Here is a 20,938-nt window from a genome sequence, read left to right on the forward strand (position 1 = left end):
TTTAGAGTATTTGGCTGCTCTACATTTATACGCGATGATCCACTTCGTTGAGCTATCGTTTGTGGCCAGGTCGCTTCTGAAAAACAGCTGCACAGCTCAGTGGGCCATTAGCCGGTAACACAGAAAGTCATTAGGAGTAGACGCGGATCTTCACAGAAGCAGCGACCACGAACCTCCTCCGACGATTAGAAATGTACTCCACAATTTGATTCGACCGAAACATCAATCGATCGTTTCACCATCACAAATGTCAGGCGCAGTGGCGGCTCCTGCAAAATCTCTCAGGGGGGGCAAATGTCTGGATGATTGATAAGGATAAGGTCCACCCATGCAATGGATAAATTAACAGCTTAAGCATGTAAAGGCAAACTTCACTTCTTTAATATTAATTAAAAATAAAGTGACTCTTACAATACATCTTGTTTGTTTCTATACTCACTATTAAAACAAACCACTCAAGTTTATTTTATTAAAGATTCCACTAGGTGGCGATAAATTATATTGTTGGATGAAACGTGCTTACGTATGATGACGTTAGCACGTTAGTGCGAGCCCTCCCGGAAGCCATAGAGAATGCATTGGAGCGCCCGCCGTTCGAAAAAAAACATCTTTGAATGTAAGTCTATGGGGCCACTCGGGGCGATTCTCAGCCGGAGTGAAATCGCCCAAAAAGAGGCGGTACTCCACAGAACGTGACATGACGCTGATTGGACTATATCCAAAGGCACAGTGATGGCTAGCGTGACTCTGTGGTTCAATGACATTGGTGGTGCACTAATGAAGAAACCGCCCCTGCTCATTCTAGATTTGAAGCTTTCGTGACTGCAAGGATTCATATTCTTAGGTGTTTTCGGTAAAGTCTGTACATGTGCAGGTGACCTCACTTCTGGTTCTACTCATTCCCCCCGCACTGCTGTGCTTTGGAAATCTCTTACAACTTGGACAGCGCCCTCGGCTGGCCATTTGTCGTATTGTGTCTATGCTCGAGCAACTTCCTAGTTTAAATAACACACGTTACTCACATGTACAGAGTTCCCAGTTTTAAATAAAATACATCCTGGGAAATGTTTATAGCTTAAGACCGGTCTCACTCAACATTCGTGGAACTCCCTTCCTGCCCGTGAGTTTCGGTGTTGCCAACTCCTGGCTTGCCAGGGGTACGATGGCAGTACAGCAAGCTGGTTTAAATTACATCTGTATGCCATCCGCGTGTTACCCAGCCACACACGCAAGTGAAAGTGTGAGTTTTCTCCGGGCGCTCCGCTTTTCTCCTGCAGTTATAAACTAACCCTCGTGAACGGTGAAGTCGACCATCCCAATGTAGGACCACAGAGCTCTGGAAATTGTTGGCGGTGTCGGTTCTGACTGCCCGACCGACCGCTTGCCCGCGGGTTTCCCACGGGTCTGAATCACTCACCCCCCGAATCATTCCCTTTCTGAAAGCGAATTAAAATCGGGCGGCATGCATTACAAATCCTACATCGCTACATTCACATTCAAGCATGGATTCTAGTTTTTTCCCAGCTCATTTGTAGTGTTCTTCGTTTGTCTTGTTTGCTTCGTGAGTCTAACACTAACATATCAGTTTGCATATAATTAGCACTATTTATCGATTGTTACTCTCCCACGTATCTACCCCGCACACCAATTACTGGAACTGCTCGTTGCTCGTCACGCACGCTCAGCTGTTGACATTGAGACTCGCTCCATCTAGCACAGCACATTTCCGACTTGACTAACCTTCAGTTTAACACGTAGGCTGGTTGCAATTACCAGCGAAACGTCGTACTCAAATTGTAAATGTTGTGGCTTCAACACACCGGTGGGCTAAAGCAGTGAACTATTTGTCAACGTGACACATTTTTACTGATTGGCCGTGTCGGGTGGTGGAGGGTTACGACACATTTATAAATAACGCGATCTAAACCCAAAATGGTTGATTATGAATTGACTAACCTTGTGTGTGTGTGTGTGTAGCAAGATTCCTCCGTCTTGAGACTTCAACACGTTCAACAACAGATTCATCGAAAACAATTGGGATACTGAACACTTACATAAGAGAGAAACATCACTCAAACACACTCTCCGCTCTAGTTTACAATCCTGAACATGAGAAAGATTGCAATCGACATCCCTCAAATTCTCAATCCGGGTGCTTGTTTATTATTATTTTACACGCTTTTATCTAACTTACTGTTGTCGTATCTTCAAATATTGTAACTCAATTTTAACCCACTTTCCAATGTCGTATCGACTGCAAACTTGGTATACGTATGTCATCCTGGTGACAATACTATATTCTATCGTTTAAAATATATATTTTTTAAACAATCTTTTTTATATGTTATGTTTTGGCTTGGGTCTAATTGTCCACGCTCAACTGACGTTGGCTGTAAATCACCACGGCCCCCTTACGTTATGGCAAGCCTCGGGGCCACGTCCTGGAGTCGTGGAGTTCTGCCATTACTCGTATGGTACATTTAATTAAAGCGTGTTTATTTTATTTTTTTAAATATTACTTATTCTCTTCAAACAAACCAACAGGGCAGGCAGGGGTGGCAGCAGTGCAGTGGCAACACTCGCACCTCGCAGCAAGAAGAGGCCAGGTTTGACTAAACCAAAAACTATTTTTATTTTATTTTACTAGGTAAGGCCCAATGAGTTATGTAGCTCTTTCAGAAGCGACCTGGCCACAAATGATAGCTCAATGAAGTGGCTTATCACGTGGAAATGAATAGCAGCCAAATACTCTAAACACGTGATGTTGATTCTAAATGTGGAGGGAAAACCCGGAGGACTCAGAAGAAAAATCCACAAAACCATGGGGAGAGACACGCAAACTCCAAATATAGAGGCGTCAGGTTTGGGATCGAACCTACACCCTCTTGTATACCAGGCGAGGTAGTTAACATCTCGCCACCCCTTTTGATTTGTTCTTTGTACGTTCTTACCCTGTACCTACTGAACATATGTGAAAGAGCTTTATAGCTCATCGGATTCCTCCAGTCTAAATATTCCGATTCTGCTTGTGTGGAGATTACTCGCCCCCCTGGTGGTCTGGAATGGGTTTTCCACCGGCTTCTCCAGTGTCCTCCCATAGCTAAAAGGCAAAATCACACAGTAACAACCGGTATTGGCCACAATATCCCAGCGCTGAAACATTACCTGCCAGTTACTCAATTTGGATCACACACAGCACCCCCCTACTGTGAAAACTTGGCAGGACCCTACTAATTCATTAGAGTAAAGTTGCCCTGGGTAAAGAATCGTAATATTAAGTCATAAAAAATTTATGTTAATCATGGCCTCTCATTGGGTGGTGTGACAAGATGTGGTGGCTTTTGTAGTGGCCATAAACAGAGGAATGTGATTAATATTCCAGAGGTCCAACCCGGCCAGTAGTCGTGTGCCAAGGTCATGAGGGGACTACAATGAGACTTCGTTTCATTGGTCTGTGCTTGCACCTTGGGCTGGACTCTCATCCCCATACCGGGGACCGTTCGTAATGCCGAGCTGTGTCTAACAGAGCCGCCTGCTGTGTGTCGTCGCGTGTAATCCCAACCGAGTCATTAGCGGTGTAACTTTCTAAATTTGGCAAATAATTAAGCGGGACGTCAGCACACAATGGCCCACTCGATTCGGGTTGTTGAACGTCAACTGTGAAGTATTTACGGTCAACACATACCGCAGTAATAACCACGTGGCGGCCTACCAGATTCGAACTGGCGAACCTCCACAAACATTGAGCTGCCCATGGGCCATGTAATCATTAACAGTGAAGCTCTCAAAATCTCCCTCTTAGTCATCATTAGCATCTTTATTTTAATTGCATCGTTCATTTCACAAGCAAACCTCGCCGGGCTCAAATGTACAGATCCGTAACGGCGCGGCACACCGTGCGCATGACGGCGCACACAGCGATACAACAGCGTCACACGACCTCACGGATGCGTGCGGGTGGGTGTTCCGAATGGAAAAATTACATCACAACTTACCATTGAACCCTGAGCCACGTCAATGGTTAAACCCTCGTGCCAACAGCTGGATTTTAAATAAAGCACGGAGAGCGCAAACACGCGATACGCAGAGAGGAGCTCCGCACTCCACTCATTACGATTACTACTGCTACACTCGTTTTTACGGGGAAGCCTCGCTGAGTCTCAAGGCTATTATCAGGCGGGTCGTGCCAAGTGTTCACAGTCAGGGGTAATGTTGCTTTGTCTAATCCTAATTGAGTAATTTGCAGGTACGTGGGATGTTGGTCCAATACCAGCCACGCGGAACAGGGGAAGAACGTACAAACTCCACACAGAGAAAAGGCGCCCGGGTCACCACCGCACTGCCACCACTCTGTGCCACCGTACAGCAGCAATACGGCGTTTGATTTCTCCACCACACTTAACTTGAAAGAGGTAAATAACACACTATTTGATTCGCTCAGATGCACAAGAAGACGGAGTTATGCTTGACCCTACTTTAGTCGTAAGTGCGGCAAAAAGATTGGATTCAAACTCAACCTATTGTTGTTAAAATATTATCGCCCACCGGGTGAAGATGTGCGGTTAAATCTTTCGCCACGGGATTTCACATCAGACGGAGACACACACACACTTCTCGTTACACTAGTTGTTGGACTGTGGGAGGAGAGAAGAGGGTTTCAGTTTGCCCTGATTTGGTCTCCTGTAAACTTCCTCTCCAGCTGAAGAGTTTGCAGCGTGGCTAAGTGGAACCGAACTCTGCCATCCACTGGATGTACTTCTCCAGGTCGGCAGCGGAGACCGACTTGGAGACCTTATGGATGGCAGACTCAAAGTCCTCCATCGTGGTGGGCATCTGCAGCTCCTCCCTGGAGAGATTGCGAATCTCCTCTGGGCTGAGACCCTGAATCCTGCGTCTCATGGCCATCATTGACGCGTCCCTACAGGATGCATCAAGAGCAAACAGACACCACTAACCATCTCACACCATCGTCAAACACAGCATTCCCCACAGCGGACATCATCATTTGTTTCGCAAGAAGAGGCAGTGGCATTTTTAATCGATTGCAGTTTAGAGGTAAGGGATTTGGGGAGGCCATATAATTATAATATAAAAATAATTTAAAAAATGATGAAAGTCACGTCAGTCAAATCTCCTGGGGCCGTATTCTCAGTCGCGGCTCGGCTCTGGCTCGGCCACGGACGCGGCTCAGCTCTGGATTGAGCTGCTCAGCTGCTTCCAACGACGCGCGAGTGGGCTTGGCCACGGGCTCGAATCGGGCTCCGCTCATGGGAATCCTGAGTTAGTGCGGCTTGGACCAGGCCCATAAGAGTCGGCTCAAATTACGTGCATGCCTTCAATCTGGCTCAATTGAGCCAAGTCGTGACCAAGAATATGGCGCCATAGACTTATCGGCATCCAAATGAATATTAAATCAACAGTCATGCGTGTGGCTTTAACTATTAAAAAAAATAACATTAAATATAAAACCGACGGGTCCCTTTACGGAGCCCCGTGGCGGTGATGGCGGGGCACCATCTGGACTCACCGGCACACGTTGGTGATGTCGGCGCCCGAGTAGCCATTGAGCTGCTCCGCGATCTTCTTCATGTCCACGTCGGCTGACACCTCCACTTCACGTAGGTTGATCTTGAGCAGCTCCTCGCGACCCGAGTCTGCCATCACGGGGAAGCGCCAAGCGGTGGCGTGTTAGCCGCTTGTTAACTACCTCGTCTGATTCCGACCCCGAAGACTGCATATTTGGAGTTTGCATGTCTCTCTCCCTGTGGTTGTGTGGATTTTTCTCCGGGTCCGATTTTTCCATCCATATTTAGAATCATGCGATTAAGAGTATTTGGCTGCTATATATTCCCACGCAATAAACCACTTTATTCAGCTGTCATTTTTGGCGAGGTCGCTCCTGAAAAAGAGCTACAAAGCTCAGTGGGCATTCTTCTTGGTTCTTTCGGTAAAGTCACGTAGAAGGGAAGTAATAAAATAATAAAAATAAAACATAATAAAATAATTCTCACGACGTTTCGGCTACAACGCAAGCAGCCGTCTTCAGGTGAAGAAAAAAACTCAGTGGGCCTTATCTGGTAAATAACCAATAATTTGTCTTAAATAATTCTGTGTGTCTGCTTCACAGTCGACATTAACGATCCCGTGACGTTATTCCAAGTGAGTGGGCCGTTGCGTGGCTGGTGGTCACGGCCCAAATTTTCCAAATGTGCTAACTCCACTACAAATCAGCGCCAGTACCACATGTACTAAATTCGACGTTAAATTGTTGGCGCACAAGTGCGTGTTGGTGCCCGCGTGTCGCCGTGAGCTACCCGATGGGAGCGGGATGTAGATGCGCTTCTCCAGGCGGCGTCTCAAGGCCTCGTCGATGTCCCAGGGGAAGTTGGTTGCGGCCAGGACCATCACCATCTTGGTTGGGTCATCGTTTTCCAAGGCACCCCCGACACCTGCGCAGCAACGTTTGGCGGAGCATGAACCGGCGCCTAGGAAACCTATGTGGGTGCGTGCGACCATGCGTGCTGTTGCGCCCACAAATTCGCCAGCGGTGATGCAGCGGTGAGCACACTGCCACTGCCACAAACCCGGCGACCTGAGATTCGATTCCTGTTCAACATCGGCGACAATTATCTAAACCGGTCCTGGGCCTCCTCTAGGTCGACTAAGCAGCCTTAAATGAGTACCTGGTGCGGCGTGAAATTTCGGAAAAGGTGGCCAGCCGTGGTGCTGACCACCAAAAACCACCGCCGGCCTTAATAGGTGCTCGCAAATGGCACTTGCCCCAACAGTCTGTAATTCAGCAAGGTTTCCGTTTTGACTTAAAACTTTCGTGGCTGCAGGAATTCATATTCTTGGTTCTTTCGGTAAAGTCACGCTTGTGTTGCGATCGAAACGTCATGGTTTTTTGCTTTTATTTTTATTTTTAATTAATGTATATATTTTTTTATGTGACTTACCAAAAGAACCAAGAATAAGGTTTCCGTTAAATGAAAGTAAATGGAGAGAGTGTGCGCGATGCATGGAGGGAGTGGGGATGGGGGAGACTCTCACCGTCCATCTGGATGAGAAGCTCGGACTTGACCCTGCGGCTCGCCTCGTGCTCGTCCGAGGTGCCGCGGCGGCTGCAGATCGAGTCGATCTCGTCAATGAATATGGTGGTCGGGGCGTAAAACCTCGCCTGGGGCAAAGAGCAAAACACACAGCGCGGAACGTGAGTCAACCGGGGCGCACTGGTGCCGCGGTCATGCTGCGGTCGTGCCGTGGTTGCGCCGCGAGACCCCTTGGCGATCGAGGATCTTGGCGGCACAAGATTCTAAATCTGGCAGGAAGGGCGGCTGGAAGCAAACCTGCCGTCCTACCATTTCGAAGAGCAGACGGACGAGCTTCTCGGATTCGCCGCGGTACTTGGACGTGAGCGTGGACGAGGAGATGTTGAAGAAGGTTGTTCCACACTCCGTGGCCACAGCCTTGGCCAACATGGTCTTGCCTGTGCCTGGAGGGCCGACCATGAGCACACCCTGCCAATGGGAGACTCGTCAGTGCACAACATTCATATTATTACACTTTTATACCCAGGAAAGCGTGAGTGTCAAGACTCGTCTGTCACGAAGGTCCTGCCAAATTTTTGCAGAAGGGAGTGATATTGCTGCCATGTGTAATCCCATCAGTAATTTTCACGCAATTTTTCAGCAATGGGATGTTTCGGCCAATATCGGTTAATTGTACAGTTTGTTTTAGCCGTGAGAGAAAACCAGAGAACCATGGGAGGAAACCCACGCAGAACACGGGGAGAGAACACACAAACTCCAGGCAGAAATGCACCCGGGTCGGTGATCCAACCCAGGCGCTCCTTGCTGTGAAGCGCGGGCATCACCACTGCACTGCTTCTGCCCTGCCGTCCAAAGTAACCACGCACCACTGGGGAAGTCCGTAACAGTTACTGGCGTGTGTCCGTGTCTACACTCCCCACTAACTTGGGCACCAGGGGCGTCAATGTTCGCCACCCCTCTGTCTCACCTTCCATGGTCGGCGGATGCCTTTGAAGAAATCCGGAATGAGCATCGGCAGCACCACGGCTTCCTCCAGCAGCTTCTTGGCCACGTCAAGGTCTGCAATGTCGTCCCTGGGAATGACACCGCCGCAGGGCATTAACAACTGAGTCAATGAAAGTGAATCTCTCATATTTAAAAACCATGCGATGCGACAGCCCACTGAGACCGGCCTCAGTCACGCGAGTTCCCAGTTTCTTTTGTTAACGAGAGGCGAGAATTGAAGCGACAAGGATGACTCTGAATTGCAATAAGTGACTGACCTTGGTTAGACCTGGCTTAAACAAGACAACAGAACGACAACAATTACTGTTTACAGAAAAACAACAACACAACCGTACGTATTCAAATGCACCATTACAACGAAGATTTAAAATTAAGATTACTCCTTCGTAAAAAATGTGCAATCAAGCACAAAACAATAAAATTGAACACAAGCGGTGGGAAGACAATTGTGGGGACGACGCGGGGGGGTGCAAATACGTCCCCAGGCACAGCGTGGAGTGGCCTCCACCAGGTACACGGCCCTAGCCAAACGGGGGATCTGCGACTGGAGCGAGTAGACGCCAGTGGTAACGCGGCACCATGCTCACCAGCGGACGTTGGGGTTGCGGGAGACGATGTCCCTTTCCAGAGCGTCCACAAGATCCTTGTCGTAGCCTGTTCCGTCAAACTTCTTCCCTTCTTCCGACAGCGGCTCTTGAACTCCTCGCTTGCCCTGCACATTCCCCGCCAGCGAAACGCGCGAGGGTTAAATAGCTTCCCGAACGATTTTACGAGCACAGGTGCAAAAGGCCCCCACAATTTTAAGGCCCTAGCAACAAACGGCACGAGTATCACAGGTACAGTAGCAAAGAGTTATGAACGCGCTTCTTGAATTGAGAAAGGTTGTCGTCATGACAGCTCGGGATAAGAGACGATGGGAAGGATCTTAAAGGTGGAGCGGTGTTAAGGGAAGAAGCAGAAAGGGAAGTGAGGTGAACTGCAGTGTGGGGGTTGAACAGTCCGTCTCTCTATCTCTTGAGAGTGAATGATAACCGTGCGCGTTGCACATTCTTCATCACATTACAAAAAGGCCGAGGCGTGAGGACGCGGTGAGTGCCCGAGTTCCCTCACCTTGTCAGCGTCACGGCCACGTGCCCGCCCCTCCCTGTCCTTGGCAGAGGGAACAGAAATCCGCGGCTTCTCGCTCCGAGCCGACGGCTGGGAGGGCTTCACCCTGCCAGCGGCGGCGGCGGCTGCCTGCTGCTCCCTCCGACCCAGCTTCACTTCCCTCTTGCCTTTCCCTGCATCTACTGGCCTGAAGATGGCAGGAGAATGCCTGTGAAAAGACAAACGAAGTAGGGATTTTTGAGGAGGTACCGCAGCCCAGAGATTTAGTGCGTTCGCAGGTTGTTAAGAGGTTCTTGGTTCGATACCTGCAGGCTGCCCTGTGTTCTTAACCATACTAATACTATGCGCCATCTTGCTTCACTCTCAGGGTACTTTAGAGATCTCCTGACGTGATTGCAAATGGGTAGGTCATTGTGTGGCTGGCGCCACAGTTCAAATTTGATCAAAAAAAGCCATCGCAAATGACTCAATTGGGGTTGCACACGACAGCAACATCGCCCCCCACCTACTGTGAAACTACTGCAGCCCGTGTCTGTGAAACCCAATACCAAATGTACTACATTTTGAACTACTGTTCATGTTAACAGTTTCAAGTCCAGACAGAGTTTGACGCGCTTGTGCTTTGCATGGGTGCCACGGTGGTGAGATGTTAACTACCTCGCCTGGTATGCAGGAGGCCGTGGGTTCGATCCCGACCCCGACGCCTGCTGTATATTTGAACTTTGGATGTTCTCCCCACGCGACCACGGGGATAACATACAAACGACAAATATACAGGCTTTCCTGGGTAAAGAAGCGTGATAACCATAATAATAATAAAAAATTATGAATGACCTTGCCCCTGCGGTCACCTGTTCTCGGCGGGTGTTGGGGCCGGCCACACGTCAGGGTCTCGGGTGGGCTCCTCATAAACCTGCAGCGGGAAGCTGTCGATCTTGAAGCTGGCGAGAGTCTTGACGATATCCTTCACCTGCTCGTACTCCTGCACCATTTCTGCCCTCACCTGCGGCACGCATGACAAACGACGTTAGCCGCTTGCTAAACAGCAGCCCGACCACCGGCGCTCTCTCTCGTTGAGGCACGCAGCGGTGACCCGTCGCGCCCGTCAACACCGGCGATTACGTCAATCCTCGTGAATTCAGTGTTGCGATTCGACCGAATGGGTTCACAGCACGCTCGCGCTGTTTCTCGTCCGTCCTGTCTCGTTTTTTCAACGAGCTCGAATGTTGCATCTCGCTCCTCGCTCTACGCGCCACGTCCTTTCTCGAAAATGTCTGGTGGTCGTGGCCTCCTTCCACTTAGCAGCTCTGTCCACAATATTCACTCGAGAAGTTCGCGCTAGCTACTCTATAATTTTCCCAGTTAAAACCACGTTTATATTCAGTACCCTGTTTTCTCATTACAAGTCCAAGAAATCTAACTATGCCATTTCTATGATTGTTCTTAAACATTTTCTTGTTATGTAACCTGACGCTATCCAAACTACATTTACGTCACTCGTTTTGTCTGTCTGTTAAATGTTTAACATCCTCTTTGAAAACCAAATCTCTGTCGCTTACAGTTGGCTCTGCAGGGCCTGTTGTAATGGTCCAGCTTTCACATCCATACAGACCAGCATATGCAACGCTGCAGCATTATAATTCTCGTTGTCATTAACAATTCCTTATTCTTCAATATAGGTCCCATATTCTGCAACGTAACTTTGCCAATGCTATTCTTCTGTTTATGTCTGCGATGCACCTTCCATCTCCAGTTACCATGCTACCTAAATACTGCAGTTCAAATGCTCCACCTGCATAACCCTCTTCCTGTTCCGAGATGACCGCAAGTTCAGAATCAGAATATTTATTTAGATTGCAGGAGGAATCCGATGAGTTATAAAGCTCCTTTTCACAGATGTCCAGTAGGGGCGGGTAAGAGCGTTACAACAACAAACAACACAAAAACACGATAGGAGTGCAAAGTACAAGAAAGGTAAACAAATCACCCAAAAACATAGAAATATAAAACTAAACCATCCCTATCCTACCAGGCAGGGTCAATGTCCCGTGCACCGCGGTTCAATTTAAATTGTATTCAGAGAGTCATAGGGCCGCTGTTTTAAAGACATCACACTCACCGCAGAGAACTGTAGCGACACGACCACACTCTTACGATAGCTGGCGCCAAACTGTGCCATACGCCCTCTCGAATGTCCTTTTTCTTCCGATTCCCTTCCGATGACGTGACGTACGTCTACGTCGTTGGAACGGAATCGTAATAAAACCCCGATGACGTGCACGTACGTGCGTCCGTCATCGGCAATCGTAACACGGGTTTTTTAATGCCGTCGGTGTCACTGGCTCGCGATTCCTACGAATTTTAAACGACGGTGGGGGGATTAATTTCGCCGAGGTCACCTCCTGCCAGCGCTGTCGCCGTAGCGGCTCCTTGAGCGAGCCGATGTAGTGCTGGATCTCCTGCAGGACGCCTTGGTAGTACACGAGCGCAGCGTCGTACAGACCCAAGAGCGCAAACTCGCGGCCCATCTTCACGTTCTCCACGATCTTGGACAGGTTCATGGCGGGGGGCCACCCGACTCCTCACTTCTCCCCTAGGCCAAGAGCAAACCCACACGGAGGGGCACAGTCACGATGCATGGAGACGAGGCACACACACACACGGTCGCAGTCCAGAGAGACACCGAGACCTGGCAGTGACGTTAAAAGTGGAGTCTTGGTACAGAGACATGGAACATTGTCACGGTGCAGAGAGAGGCATGGTATTATAGAGAGACATGGTATTAGAAAGAAACTCATGGTACAGAGAGACTCATGGTACAGTCATGGTACAGAGAGACTCATGGTACAGTCAAGGTACAGAGAGACTCATGGTACAGTCATGGTACAGAGAGACTCATGGTACAGTCATGGTACAGAGAGACTCATGGTACAGTCATGGTACAGTCATGGTACAGGCATGGTACAGAGAGACTCATGGTACAGTCATGGTACAGAGAGACTCATGGTACAGTCATGGTACAGAGAGACTCATGGTACAGTCATGGTACAGTCATGGTACAGAGAGACTCATGGTACAGTCATGGTACAGTCATGGTACAGGCATGGTACAGGCATGGTACAGAGAGACTCATGGTACAGTCATGGTACAGAGAGACTCATGGTACAGTCATGGTACAGAGACTCATGGTACAGGCATGGTACAGAGAGACTCATGGTACAGTCATGGTACAGAGAGACTCATGGTACAGTCATGGTACAGAGAGACTCATGGTACAGTCATGGTACAGTCATGGTACAGAGAGACTCATGGTACAGTCATGGTACAGGCATGGTACAGAGAGACTCATGGTACAGTCATGGTACAGGCATGGTACAGAGAGACTCATGGTACACTCATGGTACAGTCATGGTACAGTCACCAGGCGCTGGTGGCTTCGAGCGAGGGTTGCCCGCTGTTGTGGAAGCGTCTCCCAGGCGACTTGCAACCCAGCACCGCGGCCTCGTCTCCCCGTCTCTCCCTCACTGCGTCCCTCTCCTCGCCTCCGTCTTTGTCTCTCTCCGCCGTCGTCCAGTCGCGCAGAGCAGAGCCCCTGGGCCGCACACACCCAGCCCCGCGTCTCACTCGCTCTGCCTGCTGCTCTCCCCCCGCTCTCTCTCTCTCCTCTCTCTCTCTCCCCGCACTCTCCCCGGCGCTACGTCACGAGTGACCTCTCCGCGGACATGACGTCGCGCCCTCTCCTTCCTGCAACTTGAATTCGGCAAAGCAGGTCAGCGCGAAATGACGTAATAGCGAGTTTTTGACGTCACGGGCCGCGGCTGTTTTCTTGGATGGACGGGAACATCTGGCGATGACGTCAACCTCGGGTAAAAGCGAGACATCGGTCGCGTGACGTCATATTAACATGACGTCATGCGCTCAATCTTAGAAATTTGCAATTCAGAATGAGAATGCGTGCCGAGACTTCGGGGAGGGAATACCATGAGTCGTGGGGGGGTACGGAGTCAAGCGAGTCACAACAACAACAACACAAACACACACGATAGGAGTGCAAAAGAGAGAACAGCTTGGGGAAGGCAGAAAAATAACAGAGTTGATGACCACACCAAGACAAGGCGCAGTCCGTCCCTCAGGACAGCTGCCACATTTAAATTGAACTCTCCACACACGGGTCAAAGTTAACGCTCGGTGTGCTGTATACAGCACCCATTCACCGGTCTGGAGAACAAGTGAATCAAATGCAGAATATGTATTCATACTGGAGGCATCCGATGCGCTATGAAGCTTTTCCCCACAGATGTCCAGTAGGGGCACGTTACAACAATCAACGCAAACACACGGCAGAAGTGTCAAGTACAAAAACAACACAAATATAACAGGACCCTGCGGGGTGGGCTGGTAGGAATAATATTTAGTACCGGTACAGGGATATCGACCGGGTATAGAGGAGTTAAAGAAAAAATTACTGTATTCTAGTGTAACGTTAATTAAAAGTGTTTGTTTTGACAAGAAACGCTGTGAGATTTAAAGACTCGCAACACCACCCTCAACACCACCCAACCCCACCACCACCTTCTGCACTAGGCCTCGCGAAGCCTGCCGCACTAGGCCTCGCGATGCCTTCCCTGCAGTAGGCCTCGCGAAGCCTGCCGCACTAGGCCTCGCGATGCCTTCCCTGCAGTAGGCCTCGTGAAGCCTTCTCTGTACTAGGCCTCGTGAAGCCTTCCCTGCAGTAGGCCTCACAAAGCCTGCCGCACTAGGCCTCGCGAAGCCTGCCGCACTAGGCCTCGCGCCGTGCTTTTCGTGCACAAATAAGGCGATTAAATGTATCTCGTCTCTGTGTTAATAAATGTTTTTTTGTCTCTGTGTTAAAAAAACGTGCTGCGTTTCAGTAAAGTAAATTTGAAGCGAAGTTTATTATTACACTTGTTAAGCCAGGAAAGCCCCACCGAGTCAAAAGGTTTTTGTAGGGTCCTGCCAAGTGTTTGCAGTAGGGGGCGATGTTGCTACACCAAATCGGACGATACGAAGGGAGAGATTGAGGCCTAGTTCTAGGCTTTAGGCCTAGCTGTAGGCTTTAGGGCGCTGTGAGTTAATTTTTAATTTAAATGTTTTAATGATTTATGTAAAAGCTTTAAATTTAGATGTTTCTATTTAAAAACATGAGGGAATGTAACATTGTTAAACATAACTCCCTTTCACACACGCGGGGGTACGATACGAAGGGAGAGTTTCAGGCCTAGTTCTAGGCTTTAGGCCTAGCTGTAGGCTTTAGGGCGCTGTGAGTTTTTTTTATTTAATTTCAAAGTTTTAATTAAAATCTATCTCAGGGAATAAGGGAATGTTACACGTGTCATGCCAAGTGTTTGCAGTAGGGGGCGATGTTGCTACCAGGATAGCGTCACTGAGTCTAAAGGTTTTTGTAGGGTCATGCCAAGTGTTTGCAGTAGGGGGCGATGTTGATACACGGATGGACGGACGGACAGTCGGACGGACGGACGGATACATTCATCTATTGGTGGTCTGGTCCACTTCGTTCCTACCAGTAAAACTCAACCATCTCCATCCTACCAGGCAGGGTGGGTATCCCGTTCACCATGGACTCTCAGAATGCACAAGCAGTCCGATCCGCATGGGCAGCCCCCAGCCAGCCTGGCACAGCCCCCAGCCTGGTGACTCCCGACCGCCTCCTGGCTGCCGCCGCGGCCACCTGCAAGCAGCGCCACAACGCAGCCTGGGACCAGCAGCAAGCCGGCAGTCGCCACCAAGTAGCGGGACGTCACCGCGACGCTTGTGCCAGGCTAGGTACTCCTCGAGGCCAACGTGAAGCGTCGAAGGCTCGCTGACATGTCATGGGGGTAGACCCAGGTGCCATGGTAAGACTGAGATGACTGGCAGATGCACCAGCTGTTCCCTCTGTGCCAACTTGCCGCGTTTTAGCCACCCAGTGCTCCAACTCGTTGTTGTGAGCGTTGCTCCTCTGCCCTCCGCTGTTGTTGGAGGGCGACTGTTTTTTTTGTTCCAATTTATATTTGGATTCAGTGGTGTAATCCGTTTTTTTTTTTACCAGAGAAGACACAATGAGCTATGTAGATATTTTTCAACGCGTGATGTCGATTATAAATGTGAAAGAAAAACTCGGGGACCTGGAGAAAAATCCACACGAGGGACATGCAAACTCCAAATATACAACAGGTATCACGGTTTGGATTGAATCCACGACCTCCTGTATACCAGGAGAGGTAGTTAACATATCTCCACCACGGCACCCCTCTTGAGTTCGCACTTCTTTATACAAAATAAACTTCTAATTTTAAACCTTGAGAAAAGGCAGCTGTCACATTGGTGGTGTACTGGGCAGCACCCTCCGATTTGGTTCAATTCTATCTCCTGGCAGGGCAGCTCAAGTGGAGCTGCACGTTTATCAAATCGCCCTTCACGGCTTCTATCCAACCAGCAGAGTAAATGGGTTCATCACCACAGTCGATTGGACTGTTCACACACACGCCTGGTCAGCATGTAGCAGAGCAAATACCTTCTAAATATCCTTCTGGCATGAGCAAATCTCAGCAAAACTTGAGATACGACAGCAAACAAACCAAATTTATTAGCCCCACCTTGCACGTGCCCACACCCAGTGTACCTGCTTCTGCTCGATCACATCTGTAACGTTGACCTCCTGTTTCGCGTTTCTTCTGGACCTCTGTATCGCTTCTCCTGCCTCGCTACAACATTCCCAAATTCCCAGCGTTCCGTCTCACGACACCGGTGCTCAGGTAAAGCAACCTCTCTGTAATGCTTGGTTAGGATCCAGTTCTCTGATCCACACAGCAATGTTAATGGAAAATAAAAGACCGACAATTTAAACTGGAGGCAAACGTTTTGTTTATTCATTTTGCAGGAACGAAGGAGAGCCGCGGGCAGGGCAGGCAGGGAGGGAGATCACCGCGGGAAGTTCTTGGGGTAGAGCTGGAATAGTTTCCCGCTCTGCGACGGCTCAAACCCATACTTTTCGAGCGCGTCCGGGTCGAAGGCTCCGGCCTTGATGTCGCGCTCCATGTCAGGAGCCACCACGGCATCGAAGAGGCTCTGCGCGGTGGGCGGTGCCGTCGAGCCGGGGGGCGCCCGGTACGAGACATAAGGTCGCAGCGTGAAGCCGGTCAAGTCCGGCACCACCAGCTCCGGGATCATCTCCCGCACCGGCACGAACTTCCCCGAGGGCGTGTGACGCCCGGCGATGCGTGCCCCGCGGCCCTTGTAGAAGTCTCGTGGGCCGCGCTTGCTCGTAAACGGCGAGGTGCGGTCGGCGCCACGCACCAGGCCGAGTGCCACGCGCGACAGCAGCCCCATTGCGAGAGGAAATCCTGGCTCACCGACACCGCACGAGAGGGGGGGGGGGGGGAGACGCAGATTGTACGGTACACGCATGATGTACACACACATACACACGGCTGTACGTACACGCAGAGAGCCATAAATGTGTACGCACAGACGTACACACAGACGTGCACACGGAAAAATATGTATGGAAAATCCGCCATTTCGCCAAGACATTTGTGTTAGGCTCGGTACACTTTGAGGCCAGGTGAAGTGTCGAAGGCTCATTAGCAGTTAATGGGACCCAGGTGACAATAGGTTGACTGAGATGGCCGGCTGATGCACCACCTGTGCCCCCTACTGTACCAACTTGCTACGTTTTATCAGCCCAGCGCTCCGCGTGCTTTTGCGAGCGTCGTTCCTCTGCGAGCGTCGTTCCTTCACCGTCTTCTGGTTGTTGGAGGGCGACTGCCTCCAACTGCGCAGTAGTGTCCTTCACGAGCCTCCTCCACAGAGGCCGATCTCGACACCACTGGGTCTTCAACAATCCAAATCAGCTTCACGTCCTTCTGTATCGCACCGGTCCATCTCTTATGTAGCCCATGCTGTGCCAACTTAGCCCCATTTATGCAGCCAAACATAAGCTACTTGGGCATGCGGGCTACATAACCCAGTCTATTGCAGCCTCGCTTGCAGAGCTCACAGGCTGTTTGGTGCAAGGGCTGTTAATGAGCACCTATGAAGGCCGGCACAGCACCTCTGGTTAGCACGTTTGGCTACGTACGGTGCGAAAGAAGTTAAACATATATATATACATACAGTACAGCACACGAGGGGGTGGGGTGGCCAGCACATGTTTGTATACCCCTCCAATGCTAATCCTTACACACCGCACCATGTACTCATTTCAGGCTGAGTCGACCAGGGGAGGTCCAGGACCGGTTCAGATATTCATCACTTGTGTTGGCCGTGAGCAGGAATAACAATCTGGTCGGCGGGTTCGAATCACAGTGCCCAAACACTGCGCCACCGCTCCTCAATGGGTTAGAGACAACAAACGCCATTCACCACTTAGTGGCGGTGACGCCACCACGGCGCTAGTGTCAGGCCAGGTGCACTTTGAGTGTCGAAGGCTCGCTGACAGGTCGCGGGACAGACCCAGGTACCATGGGTTGACTGACATGAGTGGCAGATGATGCAAGCAGCTGTACCCCCTACTGTGCCAACTAGCTGTGTTTTATCCGCAGGCGCTCCGCTCGTTGTTGTGAGCGTCGCTCCTCTGCCCTCCGTTACTGCTGGAGGGCGACTGCCTCCAAACTGCCCAGTAGCAGCGCCCTTCACGAGCCTCCTCCACAGAGGCCGATCTTGAAAACACTGGTACCAGTCATTAGCAAGTCCACTTAGCTCCACAACCTCCTGTACCATATCAGTCCATCTCTTTTCCAGCCCGTGTCGTGCCCGTTTAGCCCCCTCGATCCGTTCAAACATATTGTATGCACAGCGGGGCATTAGGTGGCTGGGCAGCGAACGCGGCCTTGCCTGTCGGAGGAGCTCACTGATGGGACCGTGTCCAGATCTTTCAAGGATTTGTGAGCTCCTCACAGAATCCAGCCTGCTGGTTAAACCCAGGATGGATCGTAGGTAGGCCAGCTTCAATGTGTTCTAACCAGCACAGGGTGGTCCACGTTTCACAGAGACACAGAGAGAGGCACACATTGTATGCACAGCTGTGTAGCTGGTGTGTAGCTGCTGTGTAGGTGTGGTTGTGTAGCTGGTGTGTAGGTGTAGCTGCTGTGTAGGTGTGGTTGTGTAGCTGGTGTGGTTGTGTAGCTGGTGTGTAGAAGTAGCTATGTCGCTGTGGCTGTGTCGCTATGTCTCTGCGGCTGTCGTCTGGTGTGATGCCGCAGTAGCTGAGACCGCGTCTCGCCTCACCTCCGGAGCCGTCCGTCTCCACGTGCTCAATGACCCCGGGGGCCCCACGCAACGCGGCGCAGGGAGGGGGCGGCGCGATGCGGCTCAAGACGCGGCGACTTGCGCCCCCCCCTCCTCCTCTTCGTTTCCGTCCGCCTCGCACTCAGTTTACCACGAAGGCTTTCACATAATGTGCATGAATAATGTGCATGGATAATGTGGTGTAACGACGCATTTATATATTTACGAGATGTAACCCAGAGAACCTATATTATGGACAAACGAACGTTTTGTTTACACATCCCCATCATCTTCTTGGTTCTTTCGGTAAAGTCACGTAGAAGGTAAATAATAAAATAATAAAAATAAAACATAAAATACAATTCTCACGACGTTTCGGCCACAACACAAGCAGCCGTCCTCAGGTGAAGAACAGGTCCGACAGACGTGACTTTACCGAAAGAACCAAGAAGATGAATACCTGCAGTCACGAAAGCTTTAAATCGAAACATCCCCATCAGTCACACGGCACTTCTAGGGGTTGCGGACTGAACTTTAAGCAGCGTTGGTTCAGCAGAAAAAGTCTGGACCGGTCTCAACACTCAGTCTCTGCAGCAGCAGCAGCAGTCAGGCTCGCTTGGTAGTCGAGCAAGGACTCTCCTTGCCAGACTACGGGGGGGGGGGGGGGGTCCTCGCCACGTCAAAAGCAAAACACAAATCAGCGCTAAAAAGCAAACCGCGTTACAGGAATGAAAAAAAATGGAGAGTCACTCACTTCAGCAACAAGTAGAGTTCTCGGCTTCTGGCAAATCAATTTGAAAATGAGCCGAGTGAACATTCAGCGGGCAGAAACATCGCAGAGAGAACGCGGCGGCCGCGAGTGACCAGGCTTGGCTCCCATTCACGTGCCGGGGGTCCGGCCTGGTGCTTGCCGGGACTGCGCATGCGCACGGCTCGGGCAAGATCGAGATCATAATTAGAAATACTGGAAGAATCCGATGAGCTATGAAGCTCTTTTTAAATCCTTTATATTAAGTTCACTTGCGTGCTTGCGTGCTTGCTTGCTTACGACCGTGCAAATCTTTCGCTCGTTTTTTAACCCACTTCCCGTGATCCAATCGAGCTGACATTTTGCACACAGACTCGTTGTGCGAGACAATTAATGTTCGTGAAATTTTTTTTTCCAAAATTTTACACTGTTTAGGGAAAACAAATTAAATATTTAATTACCAATTGCTTAATACTGGCAGACAATCATCTGACCCATAGGTGGCAGCCATCTCAAGCCAGAGGACGAGAGGACTCTAGCCGCCACGCATATAAAGGATTTATAGTGATAAACTTTGTTTTTACGGGTTATACTTATTTCCCACAGATGTCCAGTAGAACATGAGTTGCCACCTACTCCTATGCACAGTGGTCCCGGGCTCCTCTTTTGAGTCCCGACTCCACCGCGAGACCCGAGAATCAGCTGCTGCTATATCAGCCCCCCCCATCCCTCCGTGCAAATCAACCCCTACCACCCACATACAGACGCCAGCCCCCCCGACTATGATGGCAACCACGGTGGAGACACAAGGGCCGACATGGTGAATGGCAGAACGGCTGGGCGCTTCACGCTGAAAGGGCACCCTCAGTCGACCTGTCCCTGTGCCCTCATCTGCCAGTAGGGGGCGATGTGGTCTAGCCTATGGCATCCCCAGTGGCAGCTTTCCCGATGTATCACAAGGTGACTCGGCACCAGGCCTCTGCGAGTTGGCATTTGTCTGTAGGGGGCGATGATTGCTGCTGTCTGTTAACTGGCAAGCACAAGCTGGGGAGCATCAGCAACAGTGCAACGGACATTAACGAGGCCCTTGTGTGCTCTGTAGCCGAGTACTGTGCACCAGTATAAATCAGAAGTAGTCACACTCGACTTGTTGATGTCGAACTGAACAAAGCAATGCGGTGTATCACTGGAACCCTCAAATCGACCCCAACACCCTGGCTGCCTGTGCCGTCACAAATCTCTCCCCCATTCATCCGCTGAAACGCTGCAACCCTCTGTGAAGCCCTGCGAATCGAGGAAAGCAGTCGCTTTCCCATTCATCAGAACCTCAATAACGTCCCTCGGTTATCGCTTGAAGTCAAGCCGTAAGCCCTTTTGGACCCATGCACGTCACCTTCAACAATGCGAGTTCAACCCCAATGAAGCTTGGAGAGCTGAATGGAGTTCAAAATAACTCACAAACACCTCGTGAAAGACCCAACGCAGAAGATCCCTGGGTTTTATATTCCACAAAAATCACGGTCTACCCTAAACTGCATATGCACAAACCATGGCAGATGCGGATACCTGATACACAAATGGAAATTAAAACTCTCCAGTATCCGACTGTGGTCATCCAGAACAGATTGTACAACATAACGACGAAATGTCCAATCCACAAATACATCACAGTGACAATACACTCCGCTGCTCCTGACGTAGTCATCTGGTTTGACCACCTGAATGTCAAATTGTAGTTATTGCTCTGCGTTGACATCAGCCATACAAAAAACGATGGCTG

At 50.1% G+C, this 20,938-nt stretch overlaps 2 protein-coding genes across 5 annotated transcripts; both read right to left on the reverse strand.

The window, feature by feature from the left end:
- Window positions 1-3,798: 3,798 nt before the first annotated feature.
- Window positions 3,799-12,866, reverse strand: LOC133351023 (katanin p60 ATPase-containing subunit A-like 1). The gene is made up of 11 exons (XM_061565904.1): window positions 12,583-12,866; window positions 11,561-11,754; window positions 10,013-10,164; window positions 9,165-9,369; window positions 8,642-8,766; window positions 8,017-8,122; window positions 7,359-7,517; window positions 7,051-7,177; window positions 6,315-6,449; window positions 5,528-5,654; window positions 3,799-4,918 (listed from the first exon to the last, which is right to left on the reverse strand). The coding sequence occupies exons 2-11, from the start codon at window positions 11,720-11,722 to the stop codon at window positions 4,720-4,722; spliced, it is 1,497 nt and encodes a 498-aa protein (XP_061421888.1). The 5' UTR covers window positions 11,723-11,754; window positions 12,583-12,866; the 3' UTR covers window positions 3,799-4,719.
- Window positions 12,867-16,029: 3,163 nt separating this feature from the next.
- MRPL41 (mitochondrial ribosomal protein L41) lies at window positions 16,030-19,372 on the reverse strand. 4 transcript variants are annotated; one of them, XM_061565932.1, is made up of 3 exons: window positions 19,165-19,362; window positions 18,411-18,569; window positions 16,030-16,525 (listed from the first exon to the last, which is right to left on the reverse strand). In XM_061565932.1, exon 3 carries the CDS (start codon window positions 16,509-16,511, stop codon window positions 16,104-16,106), a length of 408 nt encoding a protein of 135 aa, XP_061421916.1. In that variant the 5' UTR covers window positions 16,512-16,525; window positions 18,411-18,569; window positions 19,165-19,362; the 3' UTR covers window positions 16,030-16,103. The 4 variants fall into 4 exon arrangements, with proteins under 4 accessions (XP_061421916.1, XP_061421934.1, XP_061421925.1 ...); XM_061565950.1 differs by lacking the exon at window positions 18,411-18,569 and having other exon boundaries at window positions 19,165-19,372; XM_061565941.1 differs by lacking the exon at window positions 19,165-19,362 and having other exon boundaries at window positions 18,411-19,092.
- Between the last annotated feature and the right edge of the window lie 1,566 nt (window positions 19,373-20,938).

The sequence above is a fragment of the Lethenteron reissneri genome, chromosome 5 (genome assembly GCF_015708825.2).
Source record: "Lethenteron reissneri isolate LAM-NWPU_2019-01 chromosome 5, ASM1570882v1, whole genome shotgun sequence".
Classification (NCBI taxonomy): domain Eukaryota; kingdom Metazoa; phylum Chordata; class Hyperoartia; order Petromyzontiformes; family Petromyzontidae; genus Lethenteron; species Lethenteron reissneri.

Excerpts from the sequence above, each read along its gene's own strand:
- MRPL41 (XM_061565950.1), bottom strand. The coding sequence starts at position 16,511 with ATGGGGCTGCTGTCGCGCGTGGCACTCGGCCTGGTGCGTGGCGCCGAC.
- LOC133351023 (XM_061565904.1), bottom strand. The coding sequence starts at position 11,722 with ATGAACCTGTCCAAGATCGTGGAGAACGTGAAGATGGGCCGCGAGTTT. Across the intron at positions 9,370-10,012 it reads CCAACACCCGCCGAGAACAG|GCATTCTCCTGCCATCTTCA; the intron begins GTGACCGCAGGG and ends GTCTTTTCACAG. Across the intron at positions 8,123-8,641 it reads CGCAACCCCAACGTCCGCTG|GGACGACATTGCAGACCTTG; the intron begins GTGAGCATGGTG and ends TGTCATTCCCAG.